Here is a 22688-nt window from a genome sequence, read left to right on the forward strand (position 1 = left end):
ATGTGAGGTACTATGAAGGCGTGGAGTGTGGACTGTCTGTATAGAATCAGGGGCCCAAGGAACAGTGGTTGTTGCATCCACTTCTCTGTTTGCAGAGCATTCACCTATTTTTTAAAAATTACCGTTTAGCTTTGCTGGCATTCTCTTTTGTATGGACAGTTTCTGAGGTTGTAGAGACAATTGATTTAAGAAGCATAGAGGTTAACACAGTATTTACAAAGCCATCGTTTCTATTACAAGATATATGAGGTCAGTCAGTGTGATTCAAGGGTCAGTGATCCCCAGATTTGACCATTAATCCTATGGTAATGGAAGTGATGGCATCCTTCACCTCAAACTCACCAAGAATAATGTGACAGCACTGTCCTCCTCATGTTTTGACAAAGATTACCCATTATTTTGTTTCCTGTAAAGCACTCCTGCCCTTTAGGTTTTGCCTATAAATAAGGGAAACATGAGACAGACACCATTTGTAGATTTAGCGTATATTGACATTTTCAACAATGATCCAGAATTGGTCAATTACATTTGACTCTAGTTCTTAGAGAACTCTAACGGGAAGGGACAGTTTGTTTATAAGAAAGCAGAGTCTTTTCTGCTTTGTAGGGTAATGATTAATTTTAACATTGCATCACAGCTGCTCAGAATGTAGTCAAGTTCCCTTTGCGTCTAGTCTTAGGTTTGCAAGCTCAGTCTTGTACCATAGCATCCGCATCCTCATGTATGTATGCATTCCCTAACAATTGGTTATTTGTGCTTCAGTCTTGTTTTTCAGTTTTTTCCACCACGTGATGTCTGGCCTCAGCTTGCAGAGTTTTGAAATTAAGCATATTTTACTCAATGACCTTTACAAAAATTAAAATTTTCAGTTGGCTATGTGAGTGTCAGTTGGTGCTAGAAATGCTTGCTAAAAGTTTTTTAGCTCTATCAGCATTTGAACCTGTTTGAAATTTTAGAAAATTTTGCAACCTTTGTTTTTGTTATTTGACCCCCAATAGATGATGATAAACCTCAGGTATTGATTCTCTCTTCCAGAGACCAGCACACTACTTAAGTGCAGGATTTTAGATAGACCTTTACCTTGTGTGATTTCTGTGTAATTTCACCTAAAAATGTTACAGGTATATTCAGCAAAGGTAGGTCTTTTATCGCCATTGTTACTCACATGCCTCTGTTGTCCGGCTGATCTTGGAAGAGGAACTTCAGTTCTCAGACCTTGGCTTACTCACGTTCCTTCTGAGACTGACGATGCCTCTGCTGTTTTTGCTGCCCAGTGTCTGAGCAAGGGCAGTGCGCCCATATCCCTGCCTTCCTTCTGCTGTTGTATGAGGGACTGGTCACACCACAGGCGCACTTTGGAGGAAGTCTCTCAGTACCTCGAGGGCCTAGGCTGCCACTAAGTCTCTCAAACGGGGTGAAAATAGGATTCCTAAGGCTTCTAGCTCCCCTCTCTCCTTCCAATTCTGGTCCCCTCTAATTCTCTTCATAAACTCCCATTCTCTTTCGGAGTTGGAGCGTGTGAACTTTATTCACACAACTGACCATGTGTCACCAAGTTCTCCCTACATACTTTTTGTCCCATCTCTTACCATTCATTGGCCACTCTAGCTTTGGCCATATCAAATTACTTCTTGTTCTATAATTCTGTTCTTTCTTATTCTTACCTTGCACATGCTACTCTTTCTGCCAGAATGCCTTCCACGTACCTTCTCTCCACCACTTATTTGCTGATACTAACCACAACTGGCTGGAGTCTGTGCTTTTAGCGTCTCTCTGGAAATCCTTTCTTGCTGACCTCTTCTTCCCTCTCTCCCAGACAGGCTTAGATGTCTCCACTGTGTACTCCCATAGCATCATCCTCATCCCTCTATTACAGCTCTTATGCTGGTTACAGTCATGGGTCTGAGATGAATAAGGTATTCCCAGTACTGACTGTAATGCCAACCACTGAGCTGGTGCTCAATAAGAATCTGAAGGAAGAATCCATGGCTCAAGAAGGAGAAGTGTGAAAGGTAATTATTTCTGCTTCTGCTGTCATCATTCACGGGCTCAGTGATTTGAGAAGCTTCTATTGCTTATTTTGACTTTTAAAATAGAATGTAAGTTAAATGAGGATTCTCTATATGGATTAGATTTTTTAAAAAATTATTTCTTAAGTGTACTGTTTCTTTAGTCTCTAAATCATAACCATTTTACATTGACATGGTAAATACACATATTTGTATGTGTGTGTTTATCTGAAACTGAAAGAAGATTTTAAAGTATAATGTATACTCTTACTACTTATAGTGAACACTGATGTTTCTCTTTTCTTCTTTTCTATTTAACTTTCTCAATGCTATTCATGACCCATTAGATTGATTTCATAACCTGTATAGGTCACAGACGGCACTTTGGAAACCACTGCTCTAAATAATCATACTTTGTCCTGTGATGAAGACTTAAAGTGTTGATGTGTCAGCAAGATTCAACCAGAGAAACTGAACCAGTAGGGGATATATGTTAAGACATTTATTGAAAGAAATTGGCTTACACAAATGTAAGGGCTGGGTATGCAACTCTAAAATCTGTAGAGCAAGCAAGATGGGGGGAGGATGGAACTCTTTGCAACAGGCTGAAGCTGCTATCCACAGGCAGAATTTCTTCTTCCTCTGGGAAGCCTCAGCTCTGCTCTTAAGGCCTTTCAACTGCTTGAATCAGGCACACCCAGATTATCTAGAGTAATCTCCCTTACTTAAAGTCAACTGATTTTGAATTTTAGTCACATCTACCAAATACTTTACAGTGCCACCTAGATTAGTGTTTGATTAAGTAACTGGGGGCTGTAACCTAGTCAAGTTGACACATCAAAAGACCATCAGTCACTGTGAGGAGTCTGGTCTTCAACCTGTTTTATCTAAAGAGTAGCAATCAATTTTAGTTCACCCTAAAGCACCACTAGGATGCTTTCCATCACATTCCGTTCTTCCGCTGTACTAAAGTTAACCTTCTTGAGATCGTCACCCACTTGTTTGACTCTTAATTCAGCCTCATCCATGTTTTTGTGTTTTCTTCCCCCATCCTGGATAAATGCACAATTTCTGGGAGGTTTACAGAGTTCCTTCTGTTAGGAGCCGTTCTGCTTTAACCCACACTGTAACTTCTGATGATCTCCTTGAACAAATGGTCAAGTTTTCTTCAAGGCCTTTTTACTCTGTTTCCAGGCAAAATCTTGGGCCTTGGATGCTCTTCCCAAGGTTCCCAAGACCTTAGAGTTTAGTGTTTCATTCTCATGATACATATGCCTTAACCCTCCCATCAGAGATATGGTCACCTTGGGGGCTTTGTATGGGAGAGTGTAAACTTCTATACCCGAGGAACTTCTATACCCTAGGGAAGTCTCACTTTCCCTTCCCAGCTGCAAGAGAAGCTCTCAAACCCTCTTTGGTGTGGCAGCGTCCCCCTTTCTCCTCTTTAACCCCACCGCATACACATCCTGTAGTACTCTCCTCCTCCATCTGTTTTTGTTTTTAGACAATTCAGAATAATCTTCTTCCATGGGCCTTTAGAAACACAGTGCTGCACTGGTAGTGAAAGAAGAAGGGAATACCAGCTGCTAAGACAGATGCTAGACTAGATCCTGACTTACTAACTCATCCTATTGCATCTGTACAAGAGTATTCACTTCTGTGAATGACAAGTCAGTTATTTCTCTTAGGAGATTACCCATCCCCCCCCAAAAAGTTGCCAATTGGTGCTAATTAGTTCAGTTTTTCTGTGATGAAGACACCTGTCCCGTGAGAACTGGACCAAGGCCACCAATTTATTTCATGCTGGCCATCAGTTGTCAGTTTGTAAAGTGTAGGATTCCAAAAAGGAAATCCAACTCCAGTCTCGGGAAGGCGCGGACCCACAGACACAGGAGACCGAGCTTGATGCAAATGCACGAGGTTTTATTAAGCGGAGCTCCGGGTCGACACGTATCTCTCGCAGGAGACAGAGGGGTCGACCCCGAACCTTAAGGGGCAAGCTCTTTTATAGGATTCGGAAGCATAAAGCGGGAAAAGGTTGGCGCGGTCTTACATGATTGGCTAATTTAAAACATTTAAACAGTTACATTTTATGGCGCGAATTGCTATGGCGCGAAGCAATTATCAGGTTACACACACGCGTCCCCATCTGGACCCCCTCCACCCCGACCCTCCCAAACTTATCCCTCTGGAGCACTCTCGTGTTCTCAATTTTCCCCGAACAGTTTAGGGCGAGTCTTCTATGAATAGAGTCAGTCAGGATCGATAAACGTTCCCCCTTATACCAGGAATCCTTAGGGTGTGGAGGTGCCTGTCTCTAAGGTATTAACTTTTAAATTTTTAATATAATTTACTTCCTTCATTCCCCACTTCTTCTTTTGTCCCTAGTTCTAATCTTAGAACTTAGTTTTCGGTGTCTACTATCAGTGGCTCATTGCGTGGGAGAGCTTGGTAATGGCGTTGGAGCATCATAGCATGCACTGCATTGACCCTTTTTCTTATGAAAGCAGTAATTCTATTGAAAACACATGGTCCGAAGACCAAAAGTAGACAAAGAATCAGCAAGGGTCCTGCTAGGGAGGATAGTAAGGTCGTCATCCAGGGGGACTTAGTGAACCAGGATTCAAACCAGCTTTGTTGCGCCTCCCTGCTTCGCTGCCTCATGTCTAATCTTTTCTTTAATCTTTGCATTGAATCTCGGACTACCCCTGTGTGATCTGCATAGAAACAGCAGTCTTCTTTAAGGGCCGCACAAAGTCTTCCCTCTCTTAAAAACAGCAGGTCTAATCCTCTTCTATTCTGGAGCACTACTTCAGACAGGGAGGTGAGGGACTCCTCTAATTTAGAGATGGACTGTTTTAAAGTCCTGAGGTCTTCATCTATAGCATTGCTCAAGGCAGTTAATCTCCTTTCTCCTGTGACTAAGGCCGTAGTGCCAGTCCCTACGCCCGCGGCAACTCCCAGTCCCAGGAGTACAGCCAGGGTGAGGGATACTGGTTTTCTTTTTCATAATCTGGATCTCTGGTCAAATTCATCCTCGAAACTATTGGCAGTATGATAATAAATTTTAGGCACCAACTGCACAAGCACGCAAAAATCTTGTGACGAATTGAATACGCTAGTTGAGATGCAGGGGGTTAGGCCCGTGGTGCAGGCCCACCACCTATTGGGTCCTGGTACCAAAAAATGACCAGGAGTAGTCGGAAGGCTGACTTCAATCTTATTACATAGAGCCTGGTAGCCTGGGGGAATTTTTCTTAAGCATAGTCCTGAACCGGTCCCCGACACATCCGTTAGGGTTAGCCGCCCTTCTTTGCCCCAAAGACAAGTCGTGTGGTCTGGGGTGTTATTATAGACCCCCATGGTGGCAATTCTTTCATAATAAGGGGGGCTGACCGCTAGGCATAGCCAGCATGATTCAGTCATTTTAGGGTTGGAATCATTTAAGGCGTAGTAAGCTCCCCATACTAAGTTAAACAGTCTGTGCCATCTTTGCTCAGTAGGTACTGCGGGAGGTGGCGTAGATGGTGGTCGCAGAGCAGATCTGGTGACCATATCTACGGCCCCATTTAGGGTTATGGATTTTATCTGGGGGGGTTTGGGGCTATTTAACCCTATCGGTCTGCTGGCGGGGGATTTTTGGGACAGAGGGGGCCTCTGATCGGCTAGGATCCCGTTTGGCCCTATTGGTCTGCTGGCGGGGGGTTCTATTTTTAATCTAATAGAGAAGGTCAGGCCATCATCGTACCGTTCTTTGTACAGTCTTATTCCCCATGAATGACCATTCCCGATCCAGGTTTTAATTGTTTTTCCCTTCCCTGTGAACTGAATGGTTAAGGGGTGGCACCAGGTATTGCATTCTGAGCCCCGACTCATCTGGTGGCTATAATTTGCTCTAACCCTGATTAAATCCCAAGAAGAGGAGGGTTCCCAATAAGTAGTCCCACTGGTTTCACATCCCCAGTTTTTACAGTAGAAGTCTTCTTTGCCCCCGCACCAGGAGTCAATTGAACGAGGTCTGTGGTGACCGGGGCACACGTAAAAGGGGTATGCCTTTAGTTTACCCTTGCGATGGGGGGAGTGGCATCCTCCGGCTTGTTTTGCCCCCCTTCGTCGACCCATGAAATCCCAGTCGGGGGTTCCTATAGCCAGTTTACAAAGGTCAGGGTGTAAGTCTGGCCACCATGTCCAAGGGGAAGCAGTTTTTTGGATTGACCAGGTTATATCTCCTACCTGGGAGACGACTTGCCACGTGAGTAGTTGAGGAGCGTGGGGATTAGGATTGGACGACCTGCTCGCCGTTCCCATGACGCAAACGCAGCTTAAGAGGGTTATCAGTCTTTTCCACCTTTTAGAGATCTGCTGCATTCTGGGGTGCCTTCTTTACGTGTGTGGCGTGAACCCAAGAGGTTATACCGTCTACCTTGACTGCTGTGGGCGTAGTGAGGAGCACCACGTAGGGCCCCTTTTAACGTGGCTCTAATGACCCCGTCCGATGTCGTCTCACAAGGACAGAGTCCCCAACCTGGAATTGGTGCGGGATGAGCAGATCACCAGGCTGGTAGGCCTCTTTTAGCTGGTTCCAGATGTCGCGCCTGACGGCCTCGAGTGCTTTCAAGCGGGCTGACAAAGGTATAGAAGGTATAATGTCAGGGTCATGTATCCCTATTTGTGCCAAAGGGGGAGGGGTTCCATAGAGGATTTCAAAGGGTGTAAGTTTTAAGGGTCCCTGTGGGGTGTTCCGGGCGCGGAACAGGGCAAAGGGCAGGAGGGCTGTCCAGTCACTATCGCCGGTCTCTATGGACAATTTAGTTAGGGTCTCTTTAATTGTTCTATTCATCTTTTCTACCTGGCCTGAGCTCTGGGGTCTATAGGCACAATGTAATTTCCAATTGATCCCCAGTTGACTGGCCAGTCCCTGACTTACCTGGGCAACGAATGCAGGACCGTTGTCAGATCCAATTACCTTTGGGATCCCGAATCTCGGGAGGATTTTTTCCAATATCTTTTTGGCTACTACAGAGGCAGTCTCTTTTCGGGTGGGGAAAGCCTCTACTCATCCCGAGAAGGTATCTACAAATACTAGAAGATATTTATTTCCATACCGGGCCGGTTTGATTTCAGTAAAGTCTATCTCCCAAAAGGTTCCGGGCCTATCTCCCCGGAGTCTATGTCCAGTGCGGTATTTGGTAACTGCAGCATTTGTGAGAGCGCAAGCTCTACAATCCTTATAAATTTCCTCAGCCGCCTTTCTCAAATCTGGTACCTGGTATGGGGAGGCCTCAATAATTTTAATTAGTTTCTGAGGGCTCAAGTGGGTTAGCCGGTGTAGATGTGATAGATATTCTCGCCCTTCTGCAACGGAAAGGACTTTCTCTTCTTTAGTTAGTTCTCCACCGGAGACAGTTTTGTTGACCTTAGCTCCCTGGAGAGTCAGGACCATAGGTCCTAGTGCCGCCCGCTTGGCTTCTAAATCTGCTAAGCGGTTCCCTTGAGCTATGGGGTCGGTGCCTTTCTGATGACCTGGGCAATGGATGATTGCCACCTTTTTAGGCAAATGTATAGCCTCTAGGAGGCCCAGAATCTCTTTTTTATTTTTGATATCTTTTCCGGCCGAGGTAAGCAGCCCTCTTTGTTTATAAATAGCCCCATGAACATGGGCAGTAGCAAAGGCATACCTGCTGTCCGTGTATATATTCACAGTCTTATTTTCAGCTAACCTTAACGCCTGTGTCAGGGCGATAAGCTCAGCCTTTTGTGTAGAAGTCCCTTCCGGCAAGCTGCTTGCCCACAGAGTCTTTTTCCCGTCTACCACAGCAGCCCCAGCCATCCTCTTACCTTCTGCCATAAAGCTGCTGCCGTCGGTGTACCAATTAGGGGCCCCAGCCCATGGCTCATCCGGCAGATCGGGTCGGGTCCCCGTTTCTGATGCCAAGATGTCGCCGCATTGGTGAACAGGTATTTCATCATCTGCTTCGGGCAGTAGGGTGGCCGGGTTTAAGATGGCCGGTGGGGCGAAGGTAATTTTCTCAGTTAGGAGCAGACTTTGGTAGTGAGTCATCCGGGCGTTAGTCATCCATCGATCTGGAGGCTGTCTGATAATGCTTTCTAAGGCATGGGGGGCTACTACGGTTATCTGTTGGCCCAGAGTTAACTTATCTGCATCTTTTACCAGCTGGGCAGTGGCGGCGATTGCCCTTAAGCAGGAGGGCCATCCACTGGCTACCGGATCCAGTTTTTTTGATAGATATGTGACTGGGCGCTTCCAGGGCCCAAGGGCTTGAGTTAGGACTCCCCGGGCGATTCTCTTTTTTTCATCTACATACAAGGTGAAGGGCTTGGTCAAATCTGGTAGGGCCAACGCGGGTGCCTCTAATAATGCCCGTTTTAGAGTCTCAAAAGCCTTCTGGTGCTCTAGAGTCCAGACAAAGTTCCCACTTTCCTTAGTCAATGGGTACAGTGGAGCAGCCAGGGTAGCAAACCCAGGGATCCACAATCGGCAGAAGCCGGCTGTACCCAGGAATTCCCTTACCTGGCGAGCGGAGGTTGGGGCCGGAATCTGGGTCACAGTCTTTTTCCGTGCGTCGGTTAACCACCTTTGGCCGTCTTTTAGTGTGTAGCCTAAGTAGACTACTTTTTCCTGGCACAACTGTGCCTTTTTTTTCGACGCCCGGTATCCCAACTCACCCAACTCGGCCAGGAGGCGCTTGGTCCCTTCTTCACAGTCTCCCGGGGTTTCCGCCGCCAACAGTAGATCATCTACATACTGTAAAAGAGTCACTTGAGGGTTTTTAACCCTATAATCAGTCAAGTCCCTGTGGAGGGCTTCATCAAACAGGGTAGGGGAGTTTTTAAAACCTTGAGGTAGTCTCGTCTAAGTCAGTTGTCTAACGATCCCCATATCAGGGTCGCGCCACTCGAAAGCAAAAAGTAATTGGCTTTTTGGGTGAAGCCGTAGACAGAAGAATGCATCTTTCAGGTCCAAGACAGTGTACCATTTTTGTGATGGGGGGAGGGAGCTGAGTAGGTTATATGGGTTTGGCACGGTAGGGTGTAAATCCTGCACTCTCTTATTTACTTCTCTCAAATCCTGGACCGGCCTATAATCATTAGTTCCAGGCTTTTTTACAGGCAGGAGGGGGGTGTTCCAAGGAGACTGGCAAGGAACCAGGATTCCTTGTTGGAGCAGCCTCTGGATATGGGGGCGGATTCTTTCTCTGGCCTCTTTGCTTATTGGGTATTGACGCACCCTTATCGGGAGGGCTCCGGCCTTAAGATCTATCACGACTGGGGGAATTCTCGTAGCCGTCCCTAGTCCCCCGGTTTCAGCCCATGCCGTTGGAAATTCGATCAGCCACTTATCGGTATTGAGCCGAGCTCTAGGCTTAGGCTGCTGATGGAGCCGATATTCTTCCTCTAGCTCCAGGGCCAATATCATGGTGGTAGGTGCGGACCAGGATACTGTAGGCCGAGGTTGAGCAAAATCTATTTGAGCTTTCAGTTTGGTTAAAAGGTCTCGACCTAGCAACGGGGTCGGGCATTCAGGAATCACTAGGAAGGAATGGGACACCCTTCCTTTCCCCAAGTCCACTGTCCGGGAAGTAGTCCATGAGTATTGTTTCTGCCCAGTGGCTCCAACAACCAGAGTCTTTTTAGTTTTTAATTTCCCCAAAGGTTGCTTCAGTACTGAATATTCAGCCCCAGTATCAATCAGAAAACTCATAGGGGTCCCCTCAACAGTTAGGGTTACCCTAGGCTCGGGGAGGGCCCGAGCCCCGCCCCCGCTTATTCTTCGTCCTCTCCTAAAGACAACACCTTGGGTGTGGCCCTTTTCTTGGGGCATTCCCTTGCCCAGTGTCCTCTCTCCTTACAATAGGCACATTGGTCCTTGTCCAAGGGTTGCCGTCTGCGTGAGCCTGGTCGTGAGGCGTTGCCCAGGTTCCCTGACTGTCTGTGATCTGGCCCTGTCGCTTTTATCACTGCGGCCAGTATTTTAGTTAGTTTTTTTTCTCGTCTCCTGTCTCTCCTGTCTTCCCTCTCCTCAGCCTCCCTTCTCTCTCTCTCTCGCTTTTCCTCTTCACTCTCCCTTTTATGATACACCTTTTCAGCCTCCTTTATTACGTCCCGCAGGTCGTAGTCTTGCAGCCCCTCTAGCCTTTGTAATCTCCTCTTTATATCTGGGGCTGACTGTCCAATAAAGGCCATAATGACAGAGGCCTTCTGCCCTTCCGAGGACGGATCAAAGGCGTGTACCTGCGGTAAGCCTCCATCAATCGTTCTAGAAAACGGAGGGGGTTCAGTGGGTCCTTGCTGAATCTCTCTTACCTTAGCCAAATTGGTGGGCCGCCTTGCGCTCCCGGATACCCGCCACTAGAGCCCGGCGGTAAGCGGACAGCGACCCCTACCTTCAGCCGTGTTATAGTCCCAGTTGGGTCGGTTGTGCGGAAACCCTGCTTCCGCCTCAGCTATCGTTGCCCGGCTGCCCGTTGGTGCCTCGGATATTCTTTCTTGCTTCCTGTGTGATTCTTTCTCTCTCCTCCGTGGTGAAGAGTGCCTGTAAGAGCTGTTGACAGTCATCCCAAGTGGGCTGATGGGAAAACATTAGGGACTCTATCAGGGCGGTTAATCCGGCGGGGTTTTCTGAAAAGGGGGGATGGTTATTTTTCCAGTTATACAGGTCTGAGGAAGAGAAAGGCCAGTACTGGAGGGGTGACAGCTGGTTGGGCCCCGCAGGAGCTCCATACTCTCTTAGCAGGAGCGCCACCGTGGTATCAGGCCCGTCCGGAGTGGCTCCGCGGCGGCTTCGGGTTCCAGCGGAGGGACCCGAGCCAGTCGCCCTCCGTCCTGATTGCGATCCTGGAGCGGGGGAGGGGTAAGGGGGAGGCGAGAAAGGGGGCCATTCGGGAGGAGGCTCAATCTCAGGGTAGACCCCGGGGGGGGGGGGGCCGAAGGGGTCTCCGACTCCGCTGTTCGAGTTGATTTCGATTTTTGCCGTGTCTCCGCATCCTGCAGCGCCAGGACTCGGGGGCTTAGTTTTTCTGCTTTTACCCATGGCTTAACCCACGGGAGTGGGTTCTGCACCAGATCCTGCTACACTGTAATATATGGTCGTTGGTCAGGATGGGACCCCGGTCTCTCCTGGAAAACAATAGCCCTCACCGCGAGGATAACAGTTAGATTAAACGTCCCCTCAGGGGGCCAACCCACATTGAGGGAGGGCCACTCAGAGGTGCAAAAAGTCTGCCAACGCCCTTTTTTTATTTCTACCCACAAATCGTGGCGCTCGCTCTCACTTCAGTCCACTGGTCTAAGGTCAAAGAGAGGGGGGTCGTCATAGTCTGTCCCATCCCGTCAAATGAGGTCCACGTAACGAACAAAAACAGAACAATGAACATCAAAAACACAGCAAGACAAAAACAACTTTGCCCGGTTGGTGTCTGTACAAGCCAACCGAAGGCGGTTTCAGACGGGAGGGGTTTTCGTGTCCTCCCTGGGAAAAAGAGTGCCGTTTCTTTTTCTACCTGAAAGGGGGTAGTCAGGCTTTCCTGACTCCTCTTGTCCCTTGGGGCGTCCCCCAGGGTTGCAGCCTGCAGTTCCCAGCACGTGTGCCACTGCAGCCGCTGGGCCCTCTCGGCCCGGCGGCGGCTGCCCAGATACCGAGACCAAAGCAATGCTTCAAGGGCGCCGCACACACTCGCACACCCAGTCACTCAGGCTTACCTCCAAGGGTCTTGGAGTCTGGGGTGACCGCGCAGATCCCGGACGAGCCCCCAAATGTAAGATTCCAAAAAGGAAATCCAACTCCAGTCTCGGGAAGCGCGGACCCACAGACACAGGAGACCGAGCTTGATGCAAATGCACGAGGTTTTATTAAGCGGAGCTCGGGTCGACACGTATCTCTCGCAGGAGACAGAGGGTCGACCCGAACCTTAAGGGGCAAGCTCTTTTATAGGATTCGGAAGCATAAAGCGGGGAAAAGGTTGGCGCGGTCTTACATGATTGGCTAATTTAAAACATTTAAACAGTTACATTTTATGGCGCGAATTGCTATGGCGCGAAGCAATTATCAGGTTACACACACGCGTCCCCATCTGGACCCCCTCCACCCCGACCCTCCCAAACTTATCCCTCTGGAGCACTCTCGTGTTCTCAATTTTCCCCGAACAGTTTAGGGCGAGTCTTCTATGAATAGAGTCAGTCAGGATCGATAAACGTTCCCCCTTATACCAGGAATCCTTAGGGTGTGGAGGTGCCTGTCTCTAAGGTATTAACTTTTAAATTTTTAATATAATTTACTTCCTTCAAAAGCATATCTCTCATTTAAGCTGAAAGTCTGGCTGAGCTGAAATAGAACATTGCTAATTTCTCATGGATATGTTTGTTTATAATAATTTGAAAAATACTGTGAAAAACATGAACATCAGTGGAATCACCCAGTCTTTTCTTAAATTGTGTACTGGAAAAAAGTCGCTAATTCGGGCTTCACTGTCTTAAAATTTGTCTGAATTTAGAATGAGCTAAGTTTATATTCATTTATGGTGAAATTTCTTCCTGATTCCTTTAATGGCATAAACTGTTTTTACAGGGAGATGTTAAACTTACGTTTAAAACTTTTTAAGTAATTTAACAACACATATTTGCAGATAAATGGTACTAATTATAATTGAATTCTATTTTGTCCAAATGAAGAGATATAGGACTTTTTAATTTATCTCATTGATAATTTCTGTATAGATGACCTTAATGAAACTCTGCTTATTTTAAAATATTCTTTCATTAAAAGTCTTCGTATATATAATTTATCTTTCCACGAGAGTCTACCATAGGTATTCTAAATTTGAAGAGTTTTTAGTTGTTGATTATCTACAGGTATGAAGTGGTTGGTGCCATTGATAATGCAAAGATGTGTATTTGATTTTATCATGGTTTTTGTACACATTCTATGAATATATTTGAGAATATGAAAATTGACAGTACTCCAAATGATATAAGAAAAACACTATCAAGATATGCTTATCTTCGTCAGATATCCAAAGGCTAGTTTTTGGAGCCAGAGAATATTCTATTTTAAGGGCTTTGTGATGGTTAATTTTATGTTTCATTATTTTAAATGTCTATATGAGGGTGTTTTTGATTGAGATAAACATTTAAATTGGTGGACTTTGAGTAAAGTAAATTGCCCTCTGTGATGAGAGTGGGCCTTATCCAACCAATTAAAGACCTTAATAGTAAAAGACTGACCTCCTCCAAAGAAGAGGGAATTCTGGCAGTAGACTGCCTTCGGACTTGAACTGCAACATTAACTTTTCCCTGTCTCCAGCCTGCTGGCCTACCCTGCAGATTTTAGATTTATAGAGGACTTGTCAGCCTCTGTAATCACATGAGCCAATTCCTTAAAATAAATCTAGTTTAACATAAATATAAATGTAATATATAATATATATAAAAATATATACATACACGTCCTATTGGTTCTGTTTCTCTGGAGAACCCTGACAAATATAGGCTTCCTTCTGTTGTCTTTTGAACTCGCTTGCTTTCTACCTCCCATTATGTAGAGTATGTTTGTTTTTTTCACTTCCTGTTCTTTAGTTATCCATAAAAATGCTAGGCTTACAATTAGTGAAATACACCTTTTGTCCTTGGCTTTGTCTTCGTTAATTATCTTTATGTACACCATGCATATTGTTCTTTGAGCTTCAAATTTCTCGTGTAAAAATGTGAAAAGTGGGTGCTTTCTTTACTCTTTTCTTCCTTAGTTGCTGGTCTGTTAGTACAAAAGTTAAAGATAATTTGTATAAAGTTTTATATTGTCTGTAATTTACTTCCAGTGGCTTCAGCGTACACATCACAATATTTATGGGTATAACTGTTTTAGGAGCCTTTCGTTAGCCTTCCAGGTACACCAATCACAAATCCTCACTCTAGAATTAGTTAGTGTTTGAAAAACCCTAATTAGAAGTCTACACTCCAGAGATGGGTACTTTAAATCTGCCCGAGAAGGTTTGTTAATGTTAGGGATGTTACAAATAATTGGCGAAATAAGTGATGTTTAGAATATGTGTATTGGCCTTAGAAATATTCTATGTTAATGGACTTTGAGTCAGGCAAGGCCAGCAAACAAACAACTTTTAAGGTAGCACCTAACTCTAGGACTCATTTGGTCCTGTTTTCTGATATGTAGGATTCTATTGAATGATCCAATTATAAGGTTAGACACATCCTACTGTAGAATATTGTCACAACTCCTTTAGATACACTTTCATGCCATTACTTGTCAGAGTAATGTAAGAACAGAAATCTGAGACTTCACTGATCTTACAAGATAGAGCTGTGGGTCTGTTTTTTCACCTTCCTGCTCATCACTGTTTTTATATGCAGCAGAAAGCCCTCACCTATTTAGAATCTTTGGAGACTACCAATGTTTACCCCCAAACGCCTGATAATTGTGGACTCCAGTTTGGCTTATGTCAGTTTGTGACAAGAACCTAACGTACTCCATGGCATGTACTAGGTAATTGAGAAACTATGGTTCTTACTATCATAAATCAGTGTCCTGGCCTTGGTTCTGGGGGAAGAAAAGGAAAGCTCAAGTTATATGAGGTTCTAAGGCTATCAGGATCCTCCTTTCTGAGGATGGTTCATTGCCAGATTCTTTTTTGTTTTTTTTAGTTTATTTTTCATGACTACTTTATAACAGAGCATTTGTTTTGTTTTGTTTTTGGTGAGGGAGACTGGCCATGAGCTAAAATCTGTTGCCCATCTTCTTCTTTTTGCTGAGGAAGATTAGCCCTGAGCTAACATCTGTGCCCATCCTCCTCTATTTTGTATATGGGACGCTGCCACAGCATGGCTTAATGAGCGGTGCGTAGGTCTGCGCCTGGGATCTGGGCCTGTAAACCCTGGGCCGCTGCCGAAGCGGAGCGTGCAAACTTAACCACTATGCCACCAGGCTGGCCCGCCAGATTTGTTTTTAAAACCGTAAGATATGGACTGTCTTCTCCATGCTGTCTCTTAATTTCAGTTTAGAGTCTGTTTAGCAGAGCCACTAAAATCATGTGAAGGTGAGTTAGAGTTCGGCCAAAGAAGTTTGTGATAAGTGGGGCCTGTCTGTGGAAGCATGTGAATGCCTGGCTAATCTCCAGGAGCACGCTGTGCCAAGCCATCATCTGAGACACAGCGTGCTAGCACGTGGAACATTTTCCATCTTTGATGTGTCAGGAAGATGAAGCGGAACCCAGACGACAGGCGGATCTGAGACCTTGTGGAAGCATTGTGGGAGATTCCTCCCAGTCAATATTTACAGAGAATCCTGAATTTATTTTGACGTGCATTGATTAAAGAACATGTGTCACAAAGAAGTAAAGGAAATAAGGTTTTTTTATTATTGTTGAAAAAGTGTTGTTTTGAAAAAGTATTGGAACTCAAACTACCAGAAATGTGAAAAAGGACTCCAGTTGAAATCTTATAAAAAGCTAATTTTAACTTTATTTGTTTTTCGTAGCCTTGGGTTGCTGGGTCAGAAATGTCATTGCTAACTCTGTTTGTAAATTTGTTACCTCTAAAAGCCTGCCTCTGCTGCAAAGCAAGGGACAAGGTCTTGTTTTGTTTCCTTTGATCAAGGAGCAGAGTATCGCTTTTTGGCTCTGAAACAAGAAGTCTTAAATTTAAACATCCTTTTGTTTGTTTTTCTCAGTGAAATAACACAGGAAAAATGTGAAGGTGGCTGAACTAAATATATGTGTCTTGATGGTGTTGAATATTAGGGCCCAAGATGCTGTTGGCCTTTAGACATTTTGCATTGCAGTAATATCATGATAGGGCTCTGATTATTATTTGATTAGCTGTATTTTTGCAGAGCAATTATGGTAATATAAATAAAAATGGTAGAACTATTGTAAGAATATTGAAGGAATGAAGACCATATTGATGAAAGGGGAAGTATTTACCAAGGTCAGCTTTCCTTTCATCTCTGAGGTTCTTCCTGGTCAAGGCAAAACAAAGCATGGCAGGTGATGAGCCATTGTGTAACGATAGTGCGTTGCTCTGGACACATGTAGGGATTTTGGCAGGCCAGTCTATACTGTAATATCAAATTAGTTAAGCAAATTTTTGTTTCAAGGGCATTAAGCATCATAGTGGATGAAGTATTCAAAACTTAAAAACGAGAGTATGAGATATGTGTAGGTATCTGGGAAAATACTGTTATCTCTCATATTACCCTAGGAAAACTTTCCCTCCCCCCACATTGAATCAAGCATGATTACATGGATTATCTCATTTCATTTTCACAACAACTTTATGGGGCAGGTCTTATTATTATAATAGCCATTTTGTAAATAAGGAAACAGGCTTAGAGTGGTTTTACAATAGCTAGAGAATTTAAGAGGTCTTTAAATTAGATTAAAATTGGGATCATACTAATTGGAACTATATATAGATAGGTATGTAGATATAGATATATCTGCAGTGTATTTTTTTGGCTTAATAATATATGTATTTTGAGTCATTCGTGTCAGCAGAGGTAGATCTTTTAATTATTGCATAAAATTACATATTTGTATATATCGTAATTTAGTAAGACATTTTCTCTATCAGTGGACATTTAGGTAATTTCCCCCTTTGAGCTATTATAAATAGTGCTGTAATGAACTTGCTTGCACATACATCTTTGTGCATACTTACAAGTATCTCTATAAATACTTCGATGTAGCATTATTAGGTCAAAGGTATGTACATTTAAAAATCTTGATAGCTATTCTCAAATTATGCTTTTTTTCTGTGCTTTTCCAAGAGTATTCTTTTTCCTATGTCCTCACAAACTCTGGATGTTGCAGTCTTTTTTTTAAACCATTCTTATGGGCAAGTACATGGTATTTCCTTGTTGTAATGTACATGTGCTTAATTTTTAATTAAGTCGAGCATCTTTACATCATTTATTGAACATTAGTGTTTCTTTGTTGAATTCTCAATTAATTTCTTTTTCCTGACGTATGTATGCAGTTGTTTGAGTTGATAAAGCCTTTTATATATTATGAATATTCATATTTCATCTTGATATTTGGCAATATTTTCTCCTAATATTTGACTTTTCTTATTACTACATTATGGTATATTTTGTTGTCTAGAAGTTTTTAGCACTGATTTTTAATCGAATAGTTTATTCATTTTCTTTAGGATTTCTAGGATTTGTGATTTTGTAGGAAGCTCCTCCCTAGCTCATTAAACATTGTCCCATATTTTCTTCTAGCACTTTTATGGTTTATTTTTTGTTCTTAACCTATCTGAATTTTACTTTTGTTAATGACATGAAATAGGAATATTTTTTCAGATGGATGTTTTATTCTTTCTCTCCTATTTATTGAATAGACTACCCTAACTAATTTGAATAGAAAAGTAGAGGAGTAGAACAGAATAGAGTACAAAAATAGATCTACCCTGAGGCCAAAACTATACTGCCTTAAAAACTGAAGTTTTATTGTATGTTTTGATATCTGATATGGTCTGTTTCCATCCTTATTATTCTTTTTCAAGCAGTTTGTTAGTTTCCATGAAAAATGTGAGTGAGATTTTAATTTTAAATGCCCTGAATTCATAAATTAAATTGGGGCAAACTGACATTTACAAGAATTCAGGAGCATAGATGTCGAGGAACATGGTATGGCATTATACTTATTCAGGGCTTTTTGTATTCTTCAGTTAAGTTTTATAGAGAAAGATGTCCTTGCACATTTATAATCAGTATTTCCTGGGTATTTTATAGTTTCTGATCTTTTCTGTTATACTTTCTAAAGCTATTATGGTTTTTTTTGTGTGTGTGTGTGTATTAGTTTTTTTATTCTGTTACCTTACTGAACTCTTATTAGTTCTAATAGTTTTTCTGTTAAACCTCTTAAATTCTACAAGTAAACAATAGCTTAATATGCAAATAATGAATTCTAGCTTTTATTTTTCCAGTTATTTGTAGGTTTTCCCTATGTGCCCACGTAATTTACCAGACTATGAGCAAGTTGAAGATGAACAGTATCTTACATTATTTCTTTTCTACAGAATGAAATGGTGATATAGTCTTCTGATTGCTAGATGCCTCAAAAATTATTCAAAGTACCATTTTCCAATATGTAGTCATATGGTTTTCTGTCTGTTTAATTTTAGGATAGTCTCAAATGAACTTTATAAACAAGCCTGATTGGGGAAGAACATTTGATAGCAGAGTGTTTTGGGATCCTAAAAAAAGTCAGGAAGATGTTATTTGAAACAGTTCTCCCATACTTACATTATATATATGTATACATGCATTCACACACACACATATACATATGTATGTATACACACACATTTATTTATTCACTTACTGTGTGGTAGCAAAATTGAGCTATGTTCCAGAATGAATATTGTTTAAATCCTTGTTCTGCAGTCATACACTTGGACCTATTAACAGAAGTAGACTAGTGGCAAACAATAGAATAATTTCCAGTCATAGCTGCCAATAGTTTCCAGGACATGTAAGTTTCAGGTCCAGATAACTTTTTCTGTGTGTTGTTAACATTTGCTCTGCTAGGCATGTTGCATTGTAGTCCACTCAACTGTTAATGTTTTCCAAAAGATATATATTTAGATTTTATTTTTGTCTAGGGTCTTATATTTGACATATACATTTTACCTCTTTTACACTTGAATATATGAATCCTTGTTTATTCTTTAAGACTCAACTCAAATATTTCCCCTCTGTGGAATTCTTCCCTTTCTTGGGCGAACAAAAAGAATTAAATGGTATATTCCTCCTTTACATCAGTTATCACATTGTATTGTAGTTATTTATTTTGATTTATGTGTCCCTGTTAAGCTGTGAGCTACTTGAGACTGTGCCTTCTCCAATGTCTAGCACAATGTCTGGCATAGAATTCGTTCTCTGTAAATTTTTGATCAATGAATAAATGTGAATAATTGATTACCAAAAAATATAAGGGAAGTGCAAGATCAAAACGGCTATCCAAAAGAAAGTCATAAATGTGACAGTTTAAGAGAAATATTAGAGGGTCCTTTGGAAGGAGCATAGGAAGCATATTTTATGAAAAGATTAATAAAAAAGATACAAACCCCATAGTTTAGAAATGTGCATTTTGATGCAGTAATGTTTATTATGGTGGAGAAATGTGGTAGAGTGGCGTGAGGCTATGAAAACGTTGAAAGTCAGGAAGAATAATGGTATCCATTCTGCTACAAATTCTATGAATGATGATTTTGAGACGTATATACCATTAAGAACCATACTGTATCTGCTTCTATATACGTAATATGTGTTCCTGGTTTATAGGTTACTGTATCTAGCATATAGGAGTTGCCGGTTTTCCAGTAATATGAACATAAAACACACCTGGACTAGCAGGGCCAGCATTGTAGGTAATAGGCTTGATTTCTTTCATCTCTGAACTGCTGTTCTGCTTTCTGTTTTTATTATAGCTTTTTATGTACTTTTTTTTAAACACTACTCCTAGATTTTAAGATTTTGGGGGATGTTAACAGAGTTTTTCCAGGCACAGTTTAGTTACGTAATAATTGTTGAATTTAAATGAAAATGTCAGTTTTTATTATGCGTATTAATTGGCCTTAACGAATTATACATTTCTTTCATTCTTTTAAATATTCTTCAATGTATTAAGAGAGGGACTGTATACTTATTTCTACTTACTTTTCAAATAAAACAAATATTTCAGCAGAAATAAGGGCAGGTAAGCTTCAGGATTGCTTAGGTAGCTTCAGGATGCTTCACCTTAATTTTGTCAGGAACCAACAGAGCATTGAAGCTAAAATGGTATACTCTAATTCTATAAAAGGTGATGAATATTGCTGCCTAAATAATGTATTCTGTGGCTACTGTTGTCTCCCAAATTATTAAAAGTGGTAGAATGACTCGAACATTTTTTTAAATTAGTAAGATTTTTATTCTGATTCAGTTTTACTTTTCTTAACATCTCAATTGATTTTAAAGACTGAGCAGTTGTTTAGAAGAAATTCATCATACAAAATTTTTAACATATGTAGTTTTGGATACTTAGCAGATTTTTCTTTTATTAGGAAAGCCATCATTTCTGGATTATCATCTTTTTGTTGACCTCTTACTACAGGTTTTCAGCACATACTCCAATGAAGACTATGACAGGAGAAATGATGAAGTTGACCCTGTGGCTGCTTCAGCCGAGTATGAACTTGAAAAGCGTGTAGAAAAGCTGGAACTTTTCCCAGTGGAACTAGAGAAAGGTACATGAGTTCTACAATATTTATAATATCATTATATTGCTATGTTAATAATATGGAAATGACTTAATTTTCCTAAGCATAGCCTTTCTTTTCTAAGGATTGGATAAAATGTTAATTTTCATGAAGAGTTTTATTTATTAAATTTTAAGAATAGTTGATATGAATTCTGTATAGATGATGAATTGAAGAACTCCGTCCTCCCTTCCGCTTTCAACTGAAACCCATCCACTTTAGTTGGCTGGGATGGTGGCTAGGAGTAGGGAGGTATGAGTGAGGCCTGATGTTTTGTTCATACTTCTGCAATGGCTGGTGCAGGTGAGAGCCCAGAGAGAGCTGCTGTGAGTGAGAGCTTGGGGCACGTGGTTGTTTTTGCTTTTGTTGTTTCGGTAGATGGAGAGTGGTCATGGTTAGACTCCAAATGTGGTAGATATGGGGAGTGCCAGGCCTTTAGAAAATTATGGATTTTGGAATGAAAGCAGTGGAATCTTCTTCATCTCTGAGAGGATAGGGCTAAAGGAGAGCAGGGAGATCTGGAGCAGGGGGCTTCCTTCTGATTTCTCTCCCAGGAATCACTGCCTGCCTACTGCAGTCACTGGCGACCTATGGGGCCAGAGACTGCCATGGTTATCATCATGTAAGATGGACACCTGGGAATTGGGCTAAGACCCAATGAACATAAATATATCACATCTCTCCGAGCTTTGGAAAAAAGCAGAACAAACGGATGACAGCTTGAAGAACAAAAAAGAAACAAACAAAAAACCAAATAAGGATATTCAAGTATGACTTACAAAAGACATTCTTAAGCAAATTAACAACAACAAAAATGTTGATTTTAAAATTAAAAATTTCAATAGGGGAATTGAAGAGGAATGGATGGTTATTGTTGAAACTCAAATTGGTGACCTAGAATGTCAAGCATGAGAAATGTCCCAAACTAATTCTCAAATGACAGGGCAAAAATCCAAGAAAAATCATGACAGAGACCCAACATAAAAATTGTAGGTAACAGAAGGGGAAAAGACAATGTAGGATGAGAGATATATTAGACAAATAATAGAAGAAATTTTCTGGAGCTCGAAAAAGACCTGAGCCTCATATTTGAAAGGGCTTAGCCAATTGGTTGTGAGTGAGAGGACTTAAAAAAAAAATCCCACGCTTAGGCATAGCCTGGGAAAAATTCTAGTCTTCAACCTTAAAGTGAAAATCTTGCAAAATACCAGGCCAAAAATCAAAACAAACAAAGAAGCAGAAGTATTTGCAAAGGCAAAATTATTAGACTAGCATCAGACTTCTCATCTGTGACACTGGAAGTGGGGAGACATGCATATAATTTCACATACCACTGAGAAGAAAAAGGATGATGATCCAACAATCCTACATCTCTTCTGGAGAGCATTTACCTATTCTGGTGAAAGAAAGAAATTTGCTGATATGTAGAGATGTAAAGAACACATCACCCACATACTTCCCACTTAGTAGGGAGGAAAAGAAACCAAGACCATCTTGTTCAAAACAGCAAGGTGAGGGGAAAAGAGTTGAAAACTTGTAAGTATTAAGCATAAAATTATTTGGATAAAAAAAAATATAAAGAATACAATTGCAACAAAAAGAATAAAATACCTAGGAATAAACTTAACCAAAGAGGTGAAAGATCTGTACACCGAAAACTATAAAACATTTCTGAAAGAAATTGAAGAAGACACAAAGAAATGGAAAGCTATTCCGTGCTCTTGGATTGGAAGAATTAACATAGTTAAGATGTCCATACTTCCTAAAGCCATCTATAGATTCAATGCAATCCCTATCAAAGTTCCAACAACATTTTTCACAGAAATAGAACAAAGAATCCTAAAATTTATATGGAACAATAAAAGACCCCGAATAGCTAAAGGAATCCTGAGAAAAAAGAACAAAGCTGCAGGTATCACACTCCCTGATTTCAAAATATACTACAAAGCTATAGTAACCAAAACAGCATGGTACTGGCACAAAAACAGACACACAGATCAATGGAATAGAATCGAAAGCCCAGAAATAAACCCACACATCTATGGACAGCTAATCTTTGACAAAGGAGCCAAGAACATACAATGGGGAAAAGAAAGTCTCTTCAACAAATGGTGTTGGGAAAACTGGATAGCCATATGCAAAAAAATGAAAGTAGACCCTTACCTTACACCATACACAAAAATTAACTCCAAATGGATTAAAGACTTGAATGTAAGACCTGAAACTGTGAAAGTTCTAGAAGAAAACATAGGCAGTACGCTCTTCGACATCAGTCTTAGCAACATCTTTTCAAACACCACATCTGACCGGGCAAGAGAAACAATAGAAAAAATAAACAAATGGGACTACATCAAACTAAAAAGCTTCTGCACAGCAAAGGAAACCATCAACAAAACGAAAAGACAA

The 22688-nt window shown here is 41.8% G+C and overlaps 1 protein-coding gene across 9 annotated transcripts in view; it reads left to right on the plus strand.

The window, feature by feature from the left end:
• Window positions 1-22688, plus strand: part of PPP1R9A (protein phosphatase 1 regulatory subunit 9A) — a 325851-nt gene that overhangs the window by 161533 nt on the left and 141630 nt on the right. For all 9 annotated transcript variants that reach the window (XM_087421803.1, XM_087421917.1, XM_087422247.1 and 6 more), the window contains exon 3: window positions 20138-20270. In XM_087421803.1, the coding sequence (XP_087277929.1) occupies window positions 20138-20270 (133 nt within the window). The remainder of the gene's footprint in view (window positions 1-20137; window positions 20271-22688) is intronic.

This window comes from Ceratotherium simum, chromosome 1 (assembly GCF_057802395.1).
Source record: "Ceratotherium simum simum isolate JZ-2026a chromosome 1, ASM5780239v1, whole genome shotgun sequence".
Taxonomy (NCBI): domain Eukaryota; kingdom Metazoa; phylum Chordata; class Mammalia; order Perissodactyla; family Rhinocerotidae; genus Ceratotherium; species Ceratotherium simum.